Source organism: Gracilinanus agilis, chromosome 1, assembly GCF_016433145.1.
Source record: "Gracilinanus agilis isolate LMUSP501 chromosome 1, AgileGrace, whole genome shotgun sequence".
NCBI lineage: Eukaryota > Metazoa > Chordata > Mammalia > Didelphimorphia > Didelphidae > Gracilinanus > Gracilinanus agilis.
The window spans coordinates 221,429,989-221,453,845 of record NC_058130.1 but is presented as its reverse complement, the minus strand read 5'-3'; the positions used below and the strand labels follow the sequence as shown (position 1 = coordinate 221,453,845).

The 23,857-nt window shown below is 34.4% G+C and overlaps 1 protein-coding gene across 1 annotated transcript in view; it reads left to right on the top strand.

Moving 5' to 3' along the window:
• Positions 1-23,857, top strand: part of LOC123234361 (phospholipid-transporting ATPase ABCA3-like) — a 208,750-nt gene that overhangs the window by 26,378 nt on the left and 158,515 nt on the right. Inside the window, 5 exon segments of the mRNA XM_044660271.1 lie at positions 592-719; positions 1,556-1,721; positions 3,947-4,206; positions 15,387-15,503; positions 16,219-16,336. Of these exon segments, the coding sequence (XP_044516206.1) occupies positions 592-719; positions 1,556-1,721; positions 3,947-4,206; positions 15,387-15,503; positions 16,219-16,336 (789 nt within the window).

Below are 23,857 nucleotides of genomic sequence, written 5' to 3'. Positions count from 1 at the left end.
GATGTGGTGAAGAATATCACTAAAAGAGCACAGGAGACTTTAGGCAACAATATTAAAGGTTAGGAAATTTGAAGAGAAGGGTTTCCTATAAAATATATTATTAAATTAATTTGAAGATCACATTCTTGTTTGTTGTGACTTATACTCACTCCTGTAAGTATGGGCACTCTAGAAAGAAAACTCCAGTTATCTTATATATATATATAAAGAACTAGATAAAGTTTGAGCATGAAACTAAATTATTTCCCGCTTTAGCCAACAAAATTGTTACCTATAAACTGGGCATGTTGAGCTAAATGATTTCTAAGGTAACTCTCAGCTCTATGATTCTACATCTGTAAAAACAAAGTCACTGTAAAAATGAAGTCATCAGGAGAAGATGATTAGAACAGAAACTTTCCAGAGGAAAGTTGAATAGGAAGCTGGAAGTTTTATAGAGTCTTCATTTTGGAATTTTGCTATTCCTTGAAAATTTTGATAAACTCATCCTTTTTAAATGGTCTGAAACTCCCACATCCCAAATAGATGGGATAGTCAAACAGTTATTATATTTTTCTAGGCAGTTCACTGCTTGATTTTCTTTCTCCACAGTTCGAGGCTTTTCTTCAGAGAAGGCTTTTGAGGGTTACGTTAGGTATCACAATGAGTCATCCAATGTGCTGGCCGCCATTGTTTTTGAACATACTTTCCGCCACAAATTGGAATCCCTGCCACTTAAGGTGAGGAAGTATTAACTAAAATATATGAGACATCATTTGACTTTTTTTACATAGCATTCCATTTACTGTTTGTGTACCTTTGTGCCCATGTCATGAATGTACATCTTACCCATCTCAAAAATATTCCCAGTTTTCTTTACTGCTAATATTGCACATTATATTCCCTAGGACAGTGATGGGCCAGATGAGTCCCCCTGAAATATTCTATCTGGCCTGTGACATTATTCCTAATCTGACTAATACAATGAGTAGGATACAATACAATGAAACTTCGAAAGAGTTGCCTTAGAAACAGACTGACAGATGAGCATTTCCTTTCCTTTGGTCCCCTCTTTAAAAAGTTTGCCCATCACTGCCCTAGGAGAATGAAAGCTCTTTAGGAGTAAGGATTCCCCATTTTTTCCTTTGTATCCCTAGTAATGATCATAGTGCCTTTATAAATAGACACTTAATGTTTTTTAATTGAATTATAAATTTAAATGAAATGGAATTGAGAGAGATTTTACTTGTGCCATACAGTCATAGCTTTAGAGTAGGAAGGACCTTTAAGGCCACTGAGTTCTTTTCCTTCATTTTATAGATAAGGAAACAGATAAGGATAAGTTAATAAGAATCTGAATCAGGATTTGAATTCAGGTCTTCCTGACTCCAAACTCTAGAGTTCTATCTATTGCACTACTAGCTGCCATGTTAGGGTCACTGGCTTTACTAGCATTTAGTCCTCACTCACTTTGATACTGTATGGAACTTCTTATATAGTTACACTCTTTCTTTGGTTTATATCTAACTTTCTTTGCTTTCTGTATCTCACTGACTGTTTTATAATTTTTTTTTAGGTTAGATACCACCTGCGTTTCAGTTTCTCTCCAAGAAACACCTTGGTAACAGGGAGACTTTTTTTGATGCCAGAGGAACCAGAAGGTTGGCGCACAGCCCTTCTGTTTCCACTTTACCCATTACCAGGACCCCGGAATCATTTTGCCAGTGATGGGGGAAATCCTGGTAAGAATGATTTTAAGCATGTTTATTTTATTTATAACTCATTTGATTCCCTTTGGCAACCAATATTGAATGCTTATTTCTTCTGGGAAAAAACTTGTTTATATTTAGTCTATTATTGTGTTTGTTTGTTATATGTTTGATCTATCCACAATTTGATAGTTATGGTTCAAAAAAGAATCTGGCTCCTGTGAAAAAATCAAACTGAGTTAACTTGGGGGTTGTGGTTATTTAGAAGTGGCATGTAACACCACAATTAAAGGCAATTTAGAATGAGAAGAGAATTGAACTAGGAAAAAATATAAGTGGAGAAACTATTTGAGGAAAACAGACTCATTCTTTCAGGAAAGGAGAGTTTCCTTTCAGAAAAAAACAAAAAGAAGCAAAGAAGATAAACAGAAGACTGTGTTTCCAAGTAATTTAGTAAGTAGCAAAGTCATATTGCCATGATATTGAATAAGTCTGACTAAGAGAAACAAACACACTTATGAAAGGTGGTATGCTATAGTAGAAAAAGTACTGACCTAGTCTTGCACATGTAAAACCCAGTGGAACTGCTCATTGGCTATGGGAGGGAGAGGGTGGGAGGAGAGTAGGAAACATGAAACATGAAACCATGGAAAAATATTCTAAATCAATTAATTAAATACAATTTTTCAAAGAAAAAAGAAAAAGAAAAAGTACTGACCTAGGTATGAAAAAACCTAGATACAGTCCCAGTTCTACTAATAGCTAGCTATGATTTAGGAAACTCCTTTTATTTTTCTGTAAATCAATTTTCTTGTCTGCCAAATGTAGAATTTTTATTAGACATTACTTAAGATCTCCTCTAGCTCTAAAATTCTACGATAATAAATACTGATTTTCCTTAAGCCATCTGAGGATAAACTGACATGAGAAAGATCAAAGCAGTAGTTAGGCTAAGAAAAACTAGCATACTTTTTTTTCTGAAATTGGAAGAATTTTGTGGATTTTATTTGCTCATTTATATTTCCTTGCACTATTTTGTATTATGATTTTTAATTTTATTGTATATCCATTTTGCTTTTGATATGGTAAACTCTGTTAAGGTCCTATTCTTACCTTATTATGGCATAGAGAGTGACCCTGGATTCTCAGAATCTATGCTAGCAGAGCTCAACTTGGCTCTGCCAAGCTGGAATGATATAGTGGTAAGATCTAAGGACCCAGCCTAACAAAATTTAAAGAGCCTTTTAACCTGTTTGGCAAGAAGATGACTAGTTTTTTGGGCTTAGCAACTCTCAAACACTATTTACTGAATTATATAAGAGTTCTGATCTGTTAGTAGAAGAAGTGTCCTTAACAACAAAATGACAAATCCCTGAAGTATTGAAGTACAATAAAATAATATTAACTTCTTTGCATAAACATTAATATTTCTAGGGTTCTAATATTTCTGAAACCAAAGAACCATGCCTAAATCGCTCTTAACTATGAAACTGCTCAAATAAGGAATGCTATATGTCACTTGATGTCAATCTTAAGAAGGAAATAAAAGTTCCTTTTTCATATATTTCATAATGATGAATATAAAACAATTACAGTAACCTAATAAATTTTTTAGAAATTAGATCATACATGTCATTCCTCTATAGAAACACTGATTATTTCAGGAATAGATAAGAATATCATACAAAATTATTTAAATTCCTTTTTTCTTTGTTTCAAACAAAAAAAGTCAACAATAATTTTAATTTACATAAACCATAACATGAATTCTTAAGACTATTCTTTTCCTTCTATAGGTTGAGTTGAGGTATATTATCATAAGAAAAATATGACCTGCTTCTTATTTGGGGGTTTGCATTCAAGTTTTTTTAAGTCTCTATTATAGCTTAAATTATTGCACAACCAATTTCATAAATGATAATTTAGTAAATGGAATTAAGATACATTCCAGTCTGTAGTTCATTTCTTTCTTAACCTTTCCATTTTATGCAATATTAGAATCTTTAAAAGCTATTTATCACTCTACATTTAAATGAACTTTCCTTCTCTTTAGTTGATAAAGTATATCTAGCCTATCAATTGTTAGGTAGAGAAAGCACAGAAATAAGGAAGGAAGCACATTTAGTTCACAAGTGTGCATTAAGTGCTAGAAGAGAGTTATGAGAATAGATATGTGCCTAATGAAACCAGATTTGTTTTTTTTTTCCCTGTGAGACACTTTTCCATCCTTATCTAATATCCTTTGCTTTCTTGTTCAGGCTATGTCTCTGAAGGGTTCCTAACCATTCAGCGTGCTATAGATAAAGCCATCATTGAATATCATGGAAAAGATGGTGGAAAATGGCTCAATGATCATGTCACTGTCAATGTAAAGAGGTTTCCATTCCCACCGTTCGTTTCTGACAACTTCCTTAAGTTCCTGGACCAGGTGTTGCCCCTGATAATTCTACTAATTTATTCTTTAAATGTACTCATGATCATCCGAGTCATTGTTCAAGAAAAGGAAAAGCAATTGAAGGTAATTTCATTTGTGTTTGCATTTCAAAACCTTTTGCCAAGTTGAGCTGCTGTGGAAAGTTAGAAACTTAAAGAGCAATACTTGGGGGAGGACTTAGGTTATTGCCTTACAGTCTCAGTAATACTAATTAGTTGGTATAAGGTATCGGCAATAATGTACACATGATAGCAAGTAACAAGGAATCATTGAGTCCACTGACTCACTTGGTCATCTCACTTTTCCATTTCCTACTCTGATGTTTTTAAACCTAATTTTTGATTATGCTTCTTTTCTTTTCAGTTGAAGTACCTGACTCTTTGCCAGTTCTTATCTTCTGTAATATCTTTCCAAATGATCCCTTATCGTCCTTCCAAACTTTTATCAGGATGGTAACTTTTTGTTGATTCAATATTGGCCATTATTGAGATCATACAGAAGAAGAACCAGGAGAAAGCAATATCCAGGGGGAGGTTATCAACAAAGTCAAAGGTTACAGAGGTCAAAAAAAAAAGGATTGAGGAGAAAAAAGATGTGGTAGTCATAATTGGTGACTTTGAAGAGAGCAGTTTCAATTGAATGATAAGGTAGAAGGCTAGATGGAGAGTTCAGAATCGAGGGAAATAAAAAGTGGAACAACTGAAGATAGATTTCTCAAGGGGTTTAAACACAAAGGAAAGGGGAGATATGAAATGTTAGCCAGTGGGCATAGTCAAATCAAATGAGCATATTTTAAGGACGGGAGAGATATAGATATGTTTGTAGGCAGTAGGAAAACACCGAAGAACACAGAGTGGAGAATATAGGGAGGGCAGTTTGATGGAGAAGGTAGGATGGAATCAGGATCAAGGGCCAATGTAGAGGGGTTTGCCTTGGCAAAGAGAAAGATTAAATCTGCATGTGAGACAGAGGTAAAGGAAAAGATAGTTGGGGAAAACATATTTGTTGTGTGAGATAAATAGGAGGGCTAAGTAGGAAACTTTTCATAAATGGCCTTAGTTTTTCAGGGAATTATGAATTCGTTTCCTCAGCTTAGAATATGGTAGGCGTGAATACAAATGGAAGCTTGAAGGGATGAATGGAATTGGAATAACTACTACTTTGTTGACTGAGATGATGAATTTATTAGGGAGATCTAAGATTTCCATGGTGGCCAAGTGGACATTATGTGAATAAGTTACATGTAGCACAAGTAGCACACCCAGTAAAAATGGTTTTAATAATGATTTTCTACATCTTCATTCAATAGCAAGCAAATAGAAGTGAGGGCAATACATGGTGGGAATAATCTAAGATTGAGATTGGCAAGTTAGGGTAAATGATAGCCTGAAAGGGCAAGAACCTGATATATTTAGTATAGAGTGAATTGATTCACCAAAAGGCAGGAATGTAGAAGAGAAGAGAATGTAGCCATGGTGGAGATGAGGGGTGGAGGCATAAGAGATCACAATGAGAATGAAGAACAGCAGTAGGAGTTGCAAGACATAAGGAAAGGTAAAATGATAGATGATCAGATATTGGAATTTTCAGAATTTACATGGAAGAAGAATCCATGATGATCTCATTATTATACACAGGTATAATTAAGGTGGAATGGAGGAATAGGAATTCAAAGTGAAATCACTGAGCAATAAGAACTTGGGGTATTTGTGTGTCAATATATATTTTGAATTTTCCTTGTATGAGGTCAAGAAAAAGACTGACACAACCATTGAACTCATTGAAAAGGAAGAAGAATATCCTCAGAGTTGGTAGATAACATCTACTGGAATCTTTATTGGGTGATAAATTTGGATTGAATGACCCTTGAAGGAGAAGAGGTTATTGAGTAGTAGTAGTAGTAGCAGAGAGAGAGAGACTGGAAGTGGCAATAGTGAAATAAGAATATTTCAACATCCCCATCATGATTAGTGAGTTGGGGGTTATGAGTGAAAGTGCAACCAGTACTAGAAAGAGTGACCATGTATATAGTGTACATTGGAGATAACTGGGTGTCAATAAAAACTAAAGGATGGAGAAATGAGAAAAGAAAAGATTTTAGTTAATAATATTTGCTAATTATGGAGTAGACATTCCATGGAGTCCAGTGGAGGAGGTAGTAAATCTAGAATGAAAGGTAGGAAGACATATGGGAATGTAAATATAGCAATAGAAGATGAAAAATGGGGTTTGTAACTAGGTATGAAGAATCACTGGGATGGAAAAAAATGAGGGGATGAGACTGTATGAACATTAAGGAATTAATTCAAGTATAGCATCAATTGCTTAAGAGAGCAAAATAGTCAATAAAACATTTATTAAATGCCTACTATGTGCCAAGCAGGATGCCAGATTATAAAGCCATAAAGAAAGGCAAAACATGGCCCTTTCTTGCAAGTCTAATGAAGGAGATAACATGGGAAAAAACTATGTACAAATAAGATAAATACAGGAAATTTGGAAATAATATAGGAAAGGCACTAGAATGAAGAAAGATTGAAAAAAGCTTCCTATAAAAGATGAGATTTTAGTTGAGGCTTGAAGGAAGCCTCAGAAGCTAAGTGGTAGAAATGAAGAAGAGCACTACAGGCAAGGAGGACAGCAAAATGATAATGCACAGTTGAAAGATACAGTTTCTTGTTTGAGCAATAGCAGGGAGATCAGTATCATTAGATTATAGAACACATAGGAGAGTGAGACTCAGCTTGAGTAGGGTTGGGTTATGAAGGGCTTTGAATGCCAAATGGAAGTTTTATATTTGATCTTGGAAGTGGTAGGAAGCCCCAGGAGTTTATTGAGTTTAGGGATGACATAGTCAGATATATAATTTAGGAAGATCACTTTGACAGTTGAATAGAAGATGTAGTGGAGTGGGAAGAGACTTGTAAAACTAATTGGTATGCTAATAGTTGTCCAGACTCAAGGTGATAACCTACTTCCTATCTCTCAGAGGAGAGAATGAGGATATATATAAGAGATGTTACAAAGGTAAAATTGGCAGGTTTTGGCAACAGATTGGATATGGAAGTGGAATGGGAGAGAGTGAGGAATTGCAAGCCTGGGTAGCTGGTAAAATGAATATGCCCTTAACAGTAATAGGGAAGTTAGGAAGAGGGGAGAGTTTTGGGGGAAAATATAATGGGTTCAGTTTTGGACATGTTGAGCTTAATATGTCTACAAGAGAGTTATAATCTAGTTGAGAGGAGAAGAAGGCCTGACCTAAAATGGTAGCTATGTTAGCAGAGAGAATGGGGTCAGATATGAGAGATGTTTCAAAAGTAGAAATGGCAAATTTTGACAACTGGTTGGGTATGAGGGAAACTGAGTTCCAGATAATATGAAGATTTTGAAAGGATGAGACATGGAAAGGATGTGAAAAGTAAAGAAATTTGAGAGAGGGAAGATTGAAAAAGAAAAATAGTTTCACTTTTTGACATGTTGAGTTTAAGAAGTATCTCATAATAGGCAATTATTGATGTGGTATACAAGCTCAAGAAGACTTTGGATATAGGCTTGTGAATAATAATCATAGAGATGATAGTTAAATTCACAAGATCTGGTGAAGTCACTAAGAGAGAGTATTAGAGGGAGAAGAGAAGAAGACCTGGGGCACAACTCTTGAAGAACAGATAAGGAAATTATGTGAATTATGAACCAGCTAGGAAGTCTGAGAAGGAGTTGTCCAGCAAATTGGAGAACTGAGTGTGACTAGTGTCATTAAAATGCAGAGATGAGAGAGTATATAGGAGGAAAAGATGGTCAGTAAAGTCAAATGCAGCAAATAGTTGAAAAAGGATGAAGACTAAGAGAAGACCATTAGATTTGGCAATTAAAGGATCATTGGTAATTTTGGAGAGAGAAATTTCAGTTGAGTGATAAAGTAAGTAGATGGTAAAGCATTGAGGACTCACTATAAGAGTAGAGGCAGAGTAGATAACTTTTAGTCTAATTGCTTTTCTTTTTCATTAATTTTTTTCTGTCGCTGAAAATCTTCTTTCTTTCCCCCCCTCCTCTCATTAAAAAATCAAGAAAAACAAAACACCTGTTATAGATATGCAGAGTTGAGCAAAACAATTTCCCATGTTGACCATGTCAAAAAAAGTCTCAATCTGCATTCCATTACCCCTCTAGCCACAAGGTAGTAGTAACATATTTTGTCATGAGTCCTCTAGACTAGTGATTAGTCTTTAGGTTCATCAAAGTTCCTAAGTCTTTTGAAATCATTTATCTTTACAGTATTGTTATTATATAAATTAAAATTAAAATTCTTCAACAAGCCATACAAATATTCTTGTGTTTCTCTGAAATCATCCCTGTCATTTCTTATATCACAATAATTCTTTCATGTTTATATACTATAATTTGTTCAACTACAGCTATTCATCAATTGATGAGCACTCTCAGTTTCCAGTTCTTTGCCACCACAAAAAGAACTGCTATAAATAATTTTGTACATATAGGTGCTTTTCATTTTTCTTTAACTTTATGGAATATAGCCATAATATAAAAGTGGTGTTTCTAAGTCAAAGAATATACCTAATTTAATACCTTTTTGGACTTTATTCTAAATTGCTTTCCAAAATAGATAGGATAGTTCACAGTGCAACCACATTTTCCTAGAGACCCTCCATTTTTGTCATTTTCCTTCTTTGTCAACTTTGGAAATCTTATAAGGTAAAACCTCAAAGTTGTCTTAATTTGCATTTCTCAAATTACTATTTGAAACATTTTTATTTTTATTTAATTTTATTTTCCCCCACTTATGTGTAAAAACAGTTTCCAACATTTTCAAAAGAATTTTGAGTCTCAAAGTCTCTTCCTTCCTGCCCTGAGAGGCTAAACAATCTCACTATAGATTTTACATGTGCAATCATGTAAAACATTTTCCCCTATTAATCATTTTATCGAAGGAAACAAAAAAAATTTAAGAAAGTGAAAAAAGTTTGCTTTGGTTGAAATTCAGACTCTATCAGTTCTTTCTCAGAAAGCAGGTAGCATTTTAATCATGAGTTCTTTGGGTTTGTTTTGGATCATTGTATTGCTAAGGAGAGCTAAGTTATTCACAGTTATTCATTGTGTAGTATTCCTGTCACTGTCATTGTATACAGTGTTCTGGTTCTGCTCACTTCACTGCTTCAATTTGTGTAAGTCTTTCAGGCTTTTCTGGGCTTTCCCTTTGTCTTCTCCATCACAATTATAAACCATAATTTGTTCACCTATTCCCTATGATTTTTTTTCTGGATTATTAGAATTTGGGCTGGTGCCTTTTATAAATCTTTTTGGAAGTGTGGTAGATAGCATAGCTACAGTACTCCCAAAAGAGTATGATCCTCAGTATTATAGGTTCATTGTCTATTCTTCTCTTTAACACATATAACTTCTCCTTTTAAGTATTTAGATGCTATGCCATTCAGTGTATCTGTATTATTATTAAGTATTGATGTTAATTATTTTATGTAATAACTTTCAGCATAATAATTTTCCTATTTATCTTAGTTAATTAAAACAACAACAGAAATAACAGAAACCAAATAAAACATTTAAATATGAAAAACAAGCGTGTATATGAGGGAGTCACAGGGCTTACTATTACTTTATTTAAGATTATGATTATTACCTCTGATTTTATTTTAGTTTTTCAGAGACTTCATAGATTTTGTTCCAGCCCTTATATTTTAAATCTATGTGAATGTTTATGTCTTAAGTGTGTTTTATGTGAACAACATATTGTTGGAGTCTGCTTTTTAATTCGTTCTACTGTCTTCTTCCATTTTATGGGTGTTTATCACATTTGCAATTATATATTTCTTTCCATACTTTTCTCTTCTACTTTTCCCTCTATTTCCTTCTTTGTCCTTCTTTACAAAGAGGAAAAGCATAGCAAGAGAGATGGAGTGTGATCAGCATCAAGGAATCTATACTTGATGCAATCATTTTCTCTTCTGTTCCACTTTTCTTTCCCCACTTCAGATCTCAATCATTAGTTCTTGCCCATTTATTCTTTTCTTTTATATAACTTTTCATGTGTAGTTCTTTAAGCTTAGAATTTGTTATGCTTTTGATTGATTCCTCCTTAAATTTATCATCCTTCTTATTCCTTCCTCTTTTCTCTTCCTCTTTCTCTTTCCCTGTTGATTTAAATTATATGCTCTTTTGACTGATAAAGAAGAAAGTGAGGCTTAAATGGCACCCTTTTGTACCATCTGATCTTCATTGTTTTATGTATTATCTTCTATTTGCATATCCCAATTATGAGATATATTTCTTTTCTCCCTTCCTTTCCCTTTGATCATATTGCATTTTCCCCCTTTTATTTCATCTTTTAAGATTACCAAAATAAAGCAAAACAGAACAAAATAATTTCTGGGCCCTCTTTCTTATTAAACTTTTCTCTGTGACTCCCAATGACATCATAGTTCTAAGGGGATACATATCATCTCCAACTGTCATTATGAATGTAATACTTAAAAATTGTTTAGTCCCTTCCAGTTATTTGGGCCCATTTACTGTTTTCTGTTTCTTTTGAATCTTGTCCTTATATTTCAAAATTTCCACTCAGGTCTCATTTTTTTTTATCAAGAATATTTAGAAGTCCTCTATTTTATTTAAGAACCATTTTGCCCCCTGAAATATTTTTTGACATTTTGCTAGTTATAATTCATAATTATAAGCCTTTACCTTTTGTGTTTTGAAATATTGCATTCCATACTCTCTGATTTTTCATAGTGGCATTTGCTAAATGCTGTGAAATTCTGACTATGGCTCCTTGGTACTTGAATTCTTTCTTTCTAACTGTTTACAGTATTTTCTCTTTGACCTGAAAACTTTTTATTTTAGCTATGATGTTCCTAAGATTTTTCTTTTTTAGACTTCTTCAGTTTTTATTGATATTGTCTATTTTTATATCACCTAAATTTCCCCTTATGTACTTCCCCTCAGTTGTCTCAGAGGACTATCATAACAAAGAATCATTTTTACAAGAAGATGGAGAAAAAAATAATCGGCCACATGAGTCAATACCTCAAAAAATCTGAAAATATATGCAGTGTTCCATACACTTGGAGCTTCCATTTTTGCAAAAGAATAGGGGAGCTGTGTTTTCTCTTCTTTTGAACATACTTACTCTCAGTAATTTCTCAATATTCATTTTTTTTGTTTCTTGATGGGAGTTATCTCCATTTATTATTTTTTTTAATAATCATTACCTTTATGTTTTTTGGCCTCTTTAAATTCCCTTCCATTTAGTTCACAAAAATCTTTCCATGCTTCTCTGTATGTACCATATTTGTTGTTTATTGCAGCATATTAATATTCCAGTGCATTCACATACTATAGTTTGTTTAAACATTCCTCAATAATGGGCAAAGTTTACATAACTTATTTATGCTAAATTTTATAATGTTATTGTTCAATTTGGGGGGGTATGTTTGACTTTTCATGACTCCATTTGGGGTTTTCTTGGTAAAGATACTGGAGTGGTTGGCTATTTCCTTCTCCAGTGCATTTTACAGATGAGGAAACTGAGACAAATAGTGACATGCCTAAGGTCACACAACCAGTAATAATAAAAAAGATGTTTTAATTTCTAGTACAGTTAATATTGATAGATCTAACCAACATATACAAAGGCCCTTTATGGTCTTCAATAATTTTTGAAGTGTGAAGGGGTCCTGAGACTAAAAACTATGAGAACAACAGCATTAGGTATTTTCACAATAAATTCAGGTTTAAAATAATGATGTCAGCCTTCCTTTGTTATTTGTTAGTTTTAGAAATGATAGCCATATCAGTGAGACAAGAGAAAGAAATTAAAAGTATAAGAGAGGCAAAAATGAGATAAAGCTATTCCTATTTGCTGATAATATTTTTAAACTCTTGCTTCATTTCTTCTAGATATCTAGTTGATCTCGTGATCAAGCTGTGTTTTTCTGTGAAACATAGATATTTAGAGTCATTCTTTTCTTCTGGGTTTATGTCTTGGGTATCTCAATTGTTATAATAACTCCTTATCATTGGAATCTTTTTTTGTTTATTCATATTTCCAACCTTATTTTTAAATTGTGAAATTGCATTAGGGCCAGTCTCTGCAAATTTATGGAAGGATTTCTATGTCTTGCTTGTTCCTGATTTGTATTTTCTTGGGTCATGTTGTTTTCTCTTGAGTTGTGTCCTTCAAGAATCTTGGGGTAGTGGTAGCTGGGTAGCTCAGTGGATTGAGAGCCAGGCCTAGAGACAGGAGGTCCTAGGTTCAAATCCGGCCTCAGACACTTCCCAGCTGTGTGACCCTGGGCAAGTCACTTGACCCCCATTGCCTACCCTTACCAATCTTCCACCTATAAGTCAATACACAGAAGTTAAGGGTTTAAAATTAAAAAAAAAAAAAAAAAAAAAAGAATCTTGGGGTAATTCAAACTGGGAACCTGCATATTTGTATTATGACCAAAGTGAGCTATTCTAGTACAAAATCTGATGGTTGCCTTCCTAACCTGAACTTTACAAACCCCTGACCTAGATTTATGGGCAAGCCAATTATAGTGTTATTCCTTCTTGGAACTCCAGTAGTCTGCTGCTACCGTTAGCCTCATTTCATCTACTAGAAGATTTAGTAACAACTAACATCTTCCTCTTGTCCCTGCTCTGGTTGCTTAGTCACAGGCCTCAAACAGCTGGAGACTGAATCCTAGACCCAGTTTTGGAGTCTACATAACTACTATACACTTCTGTTCCTACTCTTTTCCTAGCACTCAGTCTCAGGCCTATGACCATTCCTGCTTCTTTTCCTAGTACACAAATGCAGGACCCAGTTCAGTTCTTGGGCTAAAAAGCACTTTTGTAATGCCTTTCTTGTGCCCACACAACTTTCTCTGTCTTCCTAAGATGAACTGAGCTGAGAAAATCACTCACCGTGGTTTTTCCTTAGATTTCCCAGTCATGATCTTATACTTTTTCTAAATTTTTGTTTTCCTCTTCCTCAGTCTCATTTTTTTTAGTAAAGAAGCAAAGTGCTCAGTGGAGAGAGAAAGTAGAGGCAGAGATATTGGTTTGCTTCAGAAGGGAAGATAAAGCTTTGAAATAGCTTCTGTGGAGAATGATAAAGAATTATGGAGTCATAAAATGAATGTCTTACTCAGTAAGGACCAGTCATAATTGTTATGAGAACAAAATTTGTAAAAATAGTCCAGAGCTAATTTTGGTCAGGAAAGTGGCAAGGCAAAAGGGCAGAATATTCAAGAGCAGAGGCAAGTATAGCAAAGAAATAACTAATTATTGGGGTAATACTGGAGAGGATGGAAAGTGAAGTCAGAGCAGATGTGACTGACCTGAAAGAACACTAAGGAAGGGATAGAGTTAATAAGGATCTTTATGAGGGCAAGGATCAGATAGAAGAGGAGTGAAGCATAGTAAGAAACTAAATGGTAAGATATGGTCAAATAAGGGAATATTAGAGTTTATTTTTATGTATTTTTATTAATATCTTCTGCTTTTTTACATCACTATAGTGTTCCTAAGTATTCCTCCCATTCCTCCTCTCAGAGGGCCATCTAATATTACAAACAGTTTTTTTTAGAGAAAGAAAAATCACAACTGTTATAGAAAATTTCCAAACACATATACAATATATAACACTTGTGTATCTTCCATTAGAGATGCTAATTACAGAAATAGTGTTTATGTGTTATGGTGAGATCTAATGTGTTTGTCTTCCCTATATGTGTATGACGTGGATTAAAACAGTAGGTCAAAGGATTTAAGGGGACTGAGGAATTGGGAAATTAGAAAATTTGATGGAGCATTAAGTTCTTAATCATTTTTTTTGTCATGGATCTCTTTGGCAGTCAATTGAAGCCTATAGACCTTTGTCTGAAAATAATGTTTTTTACATTTTAAGGAAAAAATATATAGTTTTTCAAAGGAAACCAAAAGTTAATTAAAATTTAAGTGTAATCTTTTCCGTCCAAGTTTACTGACCCCCTGAATTCTCTCTGTGGACTCCTTGAGGTTTGTTGAATCCCTGATTTAAGGGGAAATTAAAATCCCCCTACTATAAAGCCAGGATTTGTAGAAGAGAGGATGATGGTGATCTAGAAACTGAACTCCATGAGAAGGGAAGAAAAAAATGACCTGGGGGTGGACATACTATAGTTAAAATAACTTGGATTGGGTGGTTGAGGGGACTTCAAAAGAGGGCAAGTTTCTGTTTAACAGAAGTGAAGGAAATAAGTGTTAAACAAGAAGTGTTTTGATTCTTCCCTCTGGGACCATTATGTAACTTACTTTTTTCCATTGATTTATGCTTATCCTATTGGATGCTTACCCCTTTCCTTTTTACTGACCATTTGTGGAAACTGAAAAAACAAAAACCTTTTCTTTTATTATTTCCCCAAACTATAGAATTATAATATGCACACAATACAATATTATAGCACTATAATTGTTTTAAGATATAAATTACTATTAGCCAACCTAAAAGCAGGAATTACTTGTTAGATTTATAGATTATCACAGTATACTGAACTGAAATGGATACTGTTTTGCTGTAGCTTGAAACATCGTAGATTCATAGACGTGGAGTTGGAAGGAAACTCAGAGACCATCTAGTCTAACTCCCTAATTTTATAAATAAGGAAACTGAAGACCAAGGAGGTTGAGAGAGTATCAGAGGCAAGATTTGAACACACATCCTCTGAATCTAGAACCTCTGTGCCTTCATAGTATGTTTCTGAACTTCTAAAGAATCTATAATGGATGGTAGTTACAGAAAGGCAAATTTTGGGTCATTTTAAGGAACATTTCCTATTAGAATATTAGGTTAATTCAATGAGTAGTTAGTTCCTATCTTGAGACATTGTCTAGCAAAAACTAGGCAACTCCTTGTTGAGGATATTGTTAATGTAAAATCCATGCTTTGGACGAACTGATTTCTAGAGTCCATTCTTATCTTAATTTCAGTGTTAAATATGCCAAGCCAAGAACTCTACTTCCTTATCTTTCTATGGCTTGATTTAGATATTTCTACTGACCAACCAAGAGTTATAACTAACTTCATAGCCCTCATGATTAATACCTATAAAAGTTCCATGCATGATTTTAGGGGCTTGTACATAAAAGACCTACAGCTTTACTTAACAGTTTATTCTGTCAAACTAGTAGCCAGTTAAGTGTTTGATTTTGTGCCTTTTGGTTTATATTGCTTCCTTCTTCCTTCCTTCCCAACTCCCTCATAGGAATACCTTCAAATGATGGGCCTCAGCAACTGGCTGCTCTGGAGTACCTATTTCATCACATTCCTCTTTTCTTTTCTCATTACCATATGTTTGTTGACATTCTTTTTCTTCATGCAGGCAAGTATTTGGTTTCTTCTGTCATATTGAAACTCTGTTGTAAGGGAGGGCTGATAGAAGAAAGCATGGTGGTATAGGAGAAGGTGCGAGATTTGATGAGAAAAGATCTGGGTTAAAATCCCAATTCTACTACTTATTACCAGTGGTTACTTTGAGCAAATTATTTGGGACCTCAGTTTCTTTATCTGTAAAATAAGAGAATTAGACTAGATGACATCTGAGAGTGCTTTCAGCTCTATAAATCTATGAATGAAAAGAGTTAACGGTGACTGTTAGAAATATTGAGTCTAATCAAAGCTATAGGTTAATGTCATAGGATATGATATCTTAAATTTTAAGGGATAGGTTTTGCTGTTCATTTAAAAGTGAATAGTCCACTTTATTTCACATCCCACTGGCCTCCAGGCACTACTTGTTTGTTAGTTTTGGTCTAAACATGAGGTGGAAGGTGTTTCCTGAGGCTCTAGATAGTAAGTGATTTATCCAAGGTCATCTAGCCATTGTGTGTCAGAGATAGAACTTGAATCCAAGGTCCTCCTAACTCAAAGGACTGCTATCTATCCATTATGCTTTGGTGCCTAAATAGTTTTAGATTCATTGCATGAATCATGCAGGAATTTTAAGCAACATTTTTATTCTCTTCCCATCTTTCTCTTGTTTTTATGTAATAGCATTACCTATATGACTGATATGTATTTTAAAATATTTTTGGTAGATTTTTGATCAACCAATAATTCACCACAGTGATTCATCATTGGTGTTTATCTTTCTGCTATGTTTCGCCCTTTCTTCCATGTTCTTTGGCTTCATGATCAGCACATTCTTCAATAAAGGTGAGACTAGAAGTTCTTAGAGATACACTGAGGATTTATTTGATTGTTCCCTGTTAGCCTCCATTGTTGTGGAGTATATAGTCAAAGTGGTAAAGATTAAGGGTCACAGCATAAATTCTTTTCCATTTTTATTTTCTCTTGCTTCAGATCTGTTAATTTCTCTGAAATCTAGAAATGATCCAGACCCTGATGCCACCACCCATAGCCACTACATATGTAAAATTCTTTTAACTATTAACTCAATTGTAGAAATACCCACTTCTTTGCCATTGACAAACTCAAAAAGCTTTTTGAAGCTTAAATAGTAATTTTGCTAAAGCATTATGTAAACAAAGCAGTAAAAGTATAGTGTTTCATGTAAGGTAAATAGAAGTCAGTACATTTTCACAGTTAGTGACTTTTCCTATTAAGTGCAAAGCATTAAACTTGTTCCCCAATAAATCACAGTCATAAGTGACCCTGAGGCCAACTAGTCCAACCAGTACCTGAATAAGAATTCTTTACATCCCAAAATGATCATGGAATCTTTGCTTGAAGACCTAATGAGTTCTTATGTTTTTGAGTACTTCATTATATGCTGTTTTATATTATTCTCTAATTGTTTCTTATACATATATCTTTTTTTTAAACCCTTGTACTTCGGTGTATTGTCTCATAGGTGGAAGATTGGTAAGGGTGGGCAATGGGGGTCAAGTGACTTGCCCAGGGTCACACAGCTGGGAAGTGGCTGAGGCCGGGTTTGAACCTAGGACCTCCTGACTCTAGGCCTGACTCTCACTCCACTGAGCTACCCAGCTGCCCCTACATATATCTTTTTGTCTAAACTAAGTTGTAATCTTTTAAGCAGGAGGAACCATGTCTGGTACTTTTTTATCTCTCTCATTCCCTTCCAGTATCTAAAATAGGTCTGGCTCATAGTTGCTGGTTAGGGAATATTTCTCAATTGATGACTACTTTTAGCCCAATTTTTATGGATAAATATATTTCTTTTCAGACTGCTGATATGTATATATTATGCCCATAGCATGTCAGAATGGTATTTTATTCTATTGCAATGCATAGAATGCTATCCATTGATTATCTTTCTACAACGTACTATGCCAATTGCTGTTAAATTTTTATAAAGCAGTCACCACTTTGACAGAATATATTTCTAGGAACCTCATCTTAAAGAGTTTTCTCTAGGGGACAAAATCTGATTACACATGTATAGTCAACCAACATGCATTTATTAAGCACTTACACTGTGCTAGGTCCTAGGAATCCAAATATAAAGATGAAATAATACCTCTCAGCAAAAAACTAGAAAAATTGTATACATATAACTATATGCAAACTATTTACAAAGTACATACAAAGTATTTTGTAGGGAAGTAGCATGAAAGAACCTATTTGGGAAGGATTTTAAATGCCCCAAAAGAGGAGTTCGTATCTGATCTTAGAGGTAAAGGGAGCCATTGGAGACTCAACATTCATTGAGTAGAGGAGAGACAGTAATAGACCTGTACTCAAAGAAAATCAGTTTGGCAACTTTATGGAACTTGAATTGGAGTGGGAAGATAAGGCAGAAAGACCAATTAAGTAGACTATTTTAATAGTAGAAGGGAGAAATGTCTTTATAACTAGAAAGATGAAGTGAGGATGAGAGAGGTTGTGAGGATATAATTGTAAGACTTGGCACCTATTTATATGTGAGGAGTTGAGGAAGAGTGAAACATAGATGACGTTGAAGTTAGTCATCTGAATGACTGGAAGTTGGTGGTGTCATTGAAAGAAATACGTATTTCAAAGAGAGGTAGTTTTATGGTTAAAGATAATGAATAATGTTTTGGATATGTAAGTCTGAGACATCTGTTTCAAAATGTCTAATAGGCAATTGATGATACAAGGCTGAAACTCATAAAATAGGTTAGAATTGGATATATAAATCTGGGAATCAATCATCTGCATAGAGGCAATAATTAAATCCAGCTGGAGGCCAGTTAGGGGGGAGACTAGAGAGAAGAGAACACTGTGTGGTATATCTTTGGAGTGGGATATGAATGATTATTCAGAGAAATACTCAAATTTGTAGAAGTACTGAGAGATTTGGATTTTGGATTGGATTTGATTGGGTTTGAGATTAGGATTAGGAAATGCAGAGGGAAAAAGTGTATCTAGAAGGAGAGGGTTGTCTATTGTGAGATGCTACAGATAAGTCAAGAAGGATGATTGAGGGGGGGAAAGCATGAAGGTTTGGCCCTTAGGAACTTGGAAACTTTGGAAAGAGCAGTTTGAATTAAGTTAATAAGGTCAGAAACCAAATTGTAAAGTGAGAGGAGAGGAGGTAAGAGCAACAAAAGTAGGCAGATTTCTCTAGGAATTTGTCTTCAAAGGAAGTAGAGAAAAAAGGATCATAATTTGAAGGAATAGTAGAATTAAGCAAAGGTATTTTTAGAGTCAGTAGTCTTAGAAATATTTATAAACAATAGGACTGGAATCTATAGATTCTAGTGGCGACTCTCCACAGTTTGTCAAAAGAGATAGAAGCAGGGGGAGATAGGTACATAGGTACATGTAGAAGGGTTGGTTTTGACAAGGAGGGCTATATCTTCATAAGAGCCTAAAATAAAGGAGAGAATGGTAAATGATGGCAAGGGGTTTGAACCTATAAAAAATGGAGCTTTACAACAAATGGCCTCTTATTTTAATGAAATAGTTTTGTTTTGTTTTTTTTAATTAAGGTGGTCCTCAGCTGATAAGGTTAGGCTAGGAAGTCTGGAGGAGAAAATATATTTAGAACAACTTTTCTGGGGAATAGAAGAGAGAATCAAAATGAGATGATTAAAAGAATTTAACTTACTACATTGAGAATCTATTTGAGGTTAAATACCAAAAATTTGAAGTGGTCCTACTCTGCATCCCAACATGATTTAAAAAAAAAAGAAAACTCAAAGTAATGAAGCTAAAGTGATCATTGAGACCAAGTATTGACTTTTAAGAGAGGAAGGAGAAAAAAATCAATTAAAAAGTAAATAAAAGAAAACGCAAAACTAACCATTACAATCTTAAATATGAACCAATTAAACTCCCAAATAAAATTAAATGGCAAAAAGGATTTTATTTCTTACATTCAAGAAAAAAATCTTTAAAATCAAAATACATACATTATAAAAATGAAGAACTAGGGCAAAATTCACATTGTGTCAGGTAGTTCCACAAAAGCAATTGTCATGATTTCAGACAAGACAAGAAAAATTCAAGAAAAAGTATCAAGAGGAATAAAGGAATTATATCATGCTTATAAGCACCACAGACAGTGGAGAAATATAATTACTAACAAATTTACGAAGTGAAAAGGCAATTAAATTAATAAAAGAAAAGCTAACCAAATTCCAACAAAATACTATAACAAAAAATTATGAGATTTTAATGATGCTTTTTTAGAGCTGGATAAATATAACAAGATAAAAAGAAAGCCAAAGAACTCAACAGGCTATACATATATACAAATTTGTACATATTAAAATGGCATCTTCTAAATGGACATTTCTCAGCATCACTGGGTAGCTTTACAAAAACTGGTCATGTGCCAGGACATGAAAGATAAATATAAAATGAGAAATATTAAGTATATTAAGGTCCTTTGCAGACCTTAGTTTAATTAAAATAATACAAGAAACAGAGTAAAAGTCTCAGAACTAAATGGAGGCTAATGACGTCCTGAACAATGGGTGGCTCAAAAAACAAATCAGAGAAGCAATAAAAAAAAATTATAAAAAGAAAACATTATGCAAATTTTGGAGTTAAAGGCAACACAGAGGGGAAAAATTGTATCTTCAAATATTTAGTAAAAAAGCTAATGAATTAAAAAATATATTTTTTTAAATCAGTAAGCTAACAAACCCAAAACATACTGTTAGGGGCAAACTGTCTAGAGCAGGGGTCGGCAACATATGGCTCTCAAGCCATATCTGGCTCCACCTCCCAACCTGCCAGTCCAGGCAGAGCCCCAGGATGTGCTCCAGGGGGCCCTTCAGCCCCAGCCCCAGATTCCAGCGCCTTCCACCTGCATCCTCCTCCTCCCGCATGCGTTTATGGCTCTCACGGCCAAAAAGGTTGCCTACCCCTGAGGAATAGCCCCACTGTCATGAGAAGATATCAAAATACAAAAAAACAGTGGGTCCAAGCCAGCATAAATAGCTTATATTGGAGGAACTTGGAAGACTGGACCTGGCTGGTAAAAGGACAGTGGTAGATCTCTTCACTGTACACAAATCTAGCCAGATGTTATATAGGGACAGAACCAAAAAGGCTTAGTATCAAAAAATTGTCCTTGGGTATTATGTGAGTTTTCTCATGAACAGTGTAGTTTAATAGGGCTGTTTTGCTGTTTATAATAATGGTTATCCCCAAGGTCACATTCTTATATTCTTGCTTCTACAATATACAGGTACAAATTCCTTCAAATTATAGGAGAAATATATTAATTTTTTTAAGTGAAACTGATAAAATAAATATTTTAAGAAAACTAACAAATTTGATAAACTTGATTTTTAAGGGGGAAAATAAAATAGGTAAATCAACAACTATGTAGAAGAAATAAATAGAATTAAACAATTGTGTGAAATAATAGGATCATAGATCTAGAGCCAGAAGAGAACTAAGAGGCAAACTAGTCCAGCTCCCTCTTTTTACAGATAAGAAAACCAAAAGCTAGGGATGGGTAATTTATTCAAGATCCCATAGTTTATTAGGAAGAAGGATTTGAACCAACGCCTTCTGACTTCATTGCTGGTGACCTTTCCATTGTATCATGCAGAGGATTTGAAAAAAATAGATAATTATCTACAAAAATATAGAATAACCAAGTCAATGAAAAAACAAATAGAAATCAATCCAGACTTAGAAAGATTAAATAGAATAAGCTATAAATAAATAACAACAACAAAATCTCCAATCCTCATGGATATATAAGCAAGCATTTAAAATTAGTATTTTTATTATAAAAATTATTCTCAATAATAATAGCTATAATTTAAGTATCACTTAAAGTCTTCACTGTGCTTTAAATAATAAGCGATGATCTTGATGATAAGAATAGCCAGCATGGAGCTTACAGTGTGCCAGGTACCATGCTAAGTACTTTATGATTAGTATCTCATTGGATCCTCATAAAAATCCTATGGGATAGTTGTTTTTATCCTCATTTTACAGATAAGAAACAGTCTGTGAGATTAGGTTACTTTCTCAGGATAACACAGCTATTATGTCTCAGGCAGTGTTTGAATTCAGGTCTTCCTGACTCCATGTCAAACAGTCTTATTTGCTATGCCACTTACCCACCCTCAGTAACTGCAGGAATTAAGCCCCTTTTGCCTTCTACTATTTGTCATGTATATAGAAATGCCAGGTTTTTTTTAAACATTTATTAATATTCATTTTTAACATGGTTACATGATTCATGCTCCTACTTTCCCCTTCACCCCCCGCACTCCCCCCACCCATGGAGAAATGCCAGTTTTAACCATAAGGTCAGAGGAAAAAAAATTAAAGGTATAAACATTACCTAAGAAGAAACAAAATTTTCCCAATTTGTAAATGACATGATGGCTTATTTAGAAAGCCCTAGAGAATCAAACAAATTAATCGAAATGATTGATTCAATTAAGTAATAGATTATAGAAAAATCCATAAAAATCATCAGCATTTCAATATACCATCAAAAAACAAGATAATAGCAAAATTCCATTGAAAATAAATATAAAATACATTAAATATTTGAAAGTTAACTTATCCACACACATTAAAAAGCACTCTTTACTGAAATTAATAATGAAGTAATTGGAGAGATATGGAGTATTCATAGCAAGGCTGTTCCATTATATTTAGTACTATTCAAACTACCAATAGGATTATAGAAATAAACCACATAACTTCATTTGGAAGAAAAGGAGACTAAAATTGTGAGGGAAATAATGTATGAAGCAAGATAGCACAGACCAAAAAGGCAGAGCAATACCTCTCTCCACACATCATATCACTTTGAAAGAACCAAAAATTTACAAATTCCCAGAACTACCTTTGAAAACAGCACAAAAAGTCTGAAGCTTGTAAGGGGTAAAAGGGGATTTTTGATTGGTTGAATATTCAAAGGTTTGGTTGCCAGGGAATTTAATAATTATCAATTCCCAATTAAAGAATAACCTCAAATCAAAATGACTTTTAAGGAAGTTTATTTACAAATGAGAAGAGAGAGAAGTTAAGAAATTTAGAGCGAGGATAAGGTAAGATAATTAACCTGACAATCTAAATAATTCGCTTAGGTCCCTGGTTTAACCCAAGCAGATCTAACTAGTCCTCAATTGGAAAAAGGTCAAGCCATGAACCGAGGGCGGGGGCATATGAAGCAAAAGCTTCAGTCACAGAGTCTTTTTTGAAAGGGAAGTTCCTTAAGAGAATTTCAGGAAGATTCAGTCTTTACACTCACCACGTGGAATTCCAAAGGAAAGGTTTAAGAACAGTCTCACCACCTCCAGAGCTCCTCCAGGTCCCAGTCACAAACCAGAAGAGAGAAGCTGAGCTCACTGAACTCTCTTTTAAAGGAGCTTCTTTTTCTTCACTTCCTGTGTCTTCCTCTTAGTTTACATGTACAATCACAACAGATGCTTTTCTTAGGACTGCCCAGGAGGCAGTCAGTAAATTTTGATTTGTCACTCACTCTAGCACACGTGGGTCACAGACCACTCAACTTGTGAGTTAAGTGGAGATGTTTTTACCATTGGTGATTAAATCTAAAGATGGGCAGGGTAGATTTAATCTAATTATCACAAGCTTGATTAGGTGCCTCCCCATCTTGAGGATAAACAGAGCCTCAACTGTAACATAAAGTTCAGTCAAGAAATATACTAGGAAAATGCAAACAACAAAAAAGAACCATAAAAAGCATTAAAAGGAAAGATAGAGACAACTGAGAACTAACTAAAAAGAATTAAAAACCAAAGCTTCCAAGAAAAATTCTCATTGGATACAGACCCAACAAAATGTTCTAGAAGAGTTAAAGAAACTTGGTAAGTAGCAAAGTCATTCACAGTTGATCATCATTACAACATTGCTTTTTTTTTTTTTTTAAACCCTTGTACTTTCGGTGTATTGTCTCATAGGTGGAAGATTGGTAAGGGTGGGCAATGGGGGTCAAGTGACTTGCCCAGGGTCACACAGCTGGGAAGTGGCTGAGGCCGGGTTTGAATCTAGGACCTCCTGTCTCTAGGCCTGACTCTCACTCCACTGAGCTACCCAGCTGCCCCCTCAACATTGCTTTTTACATAATTGTTGTTCTATGCACCATGATCTCCTGGTTCTTCTCATTTCACTTTGCATCAATTCATATAGTGTAAGGGGTAAAATTATGGTTGGACTGAATATTCAAGAGGTTGGTCGCCAGGAATTAAGTACTTAATTCCAAATAAAAGACTCAAGTCAGAATGACTTTGTGGTAGTTTATTTACAAATAGGAAGAGTGAAAACAAGGAAAAAGAGAGA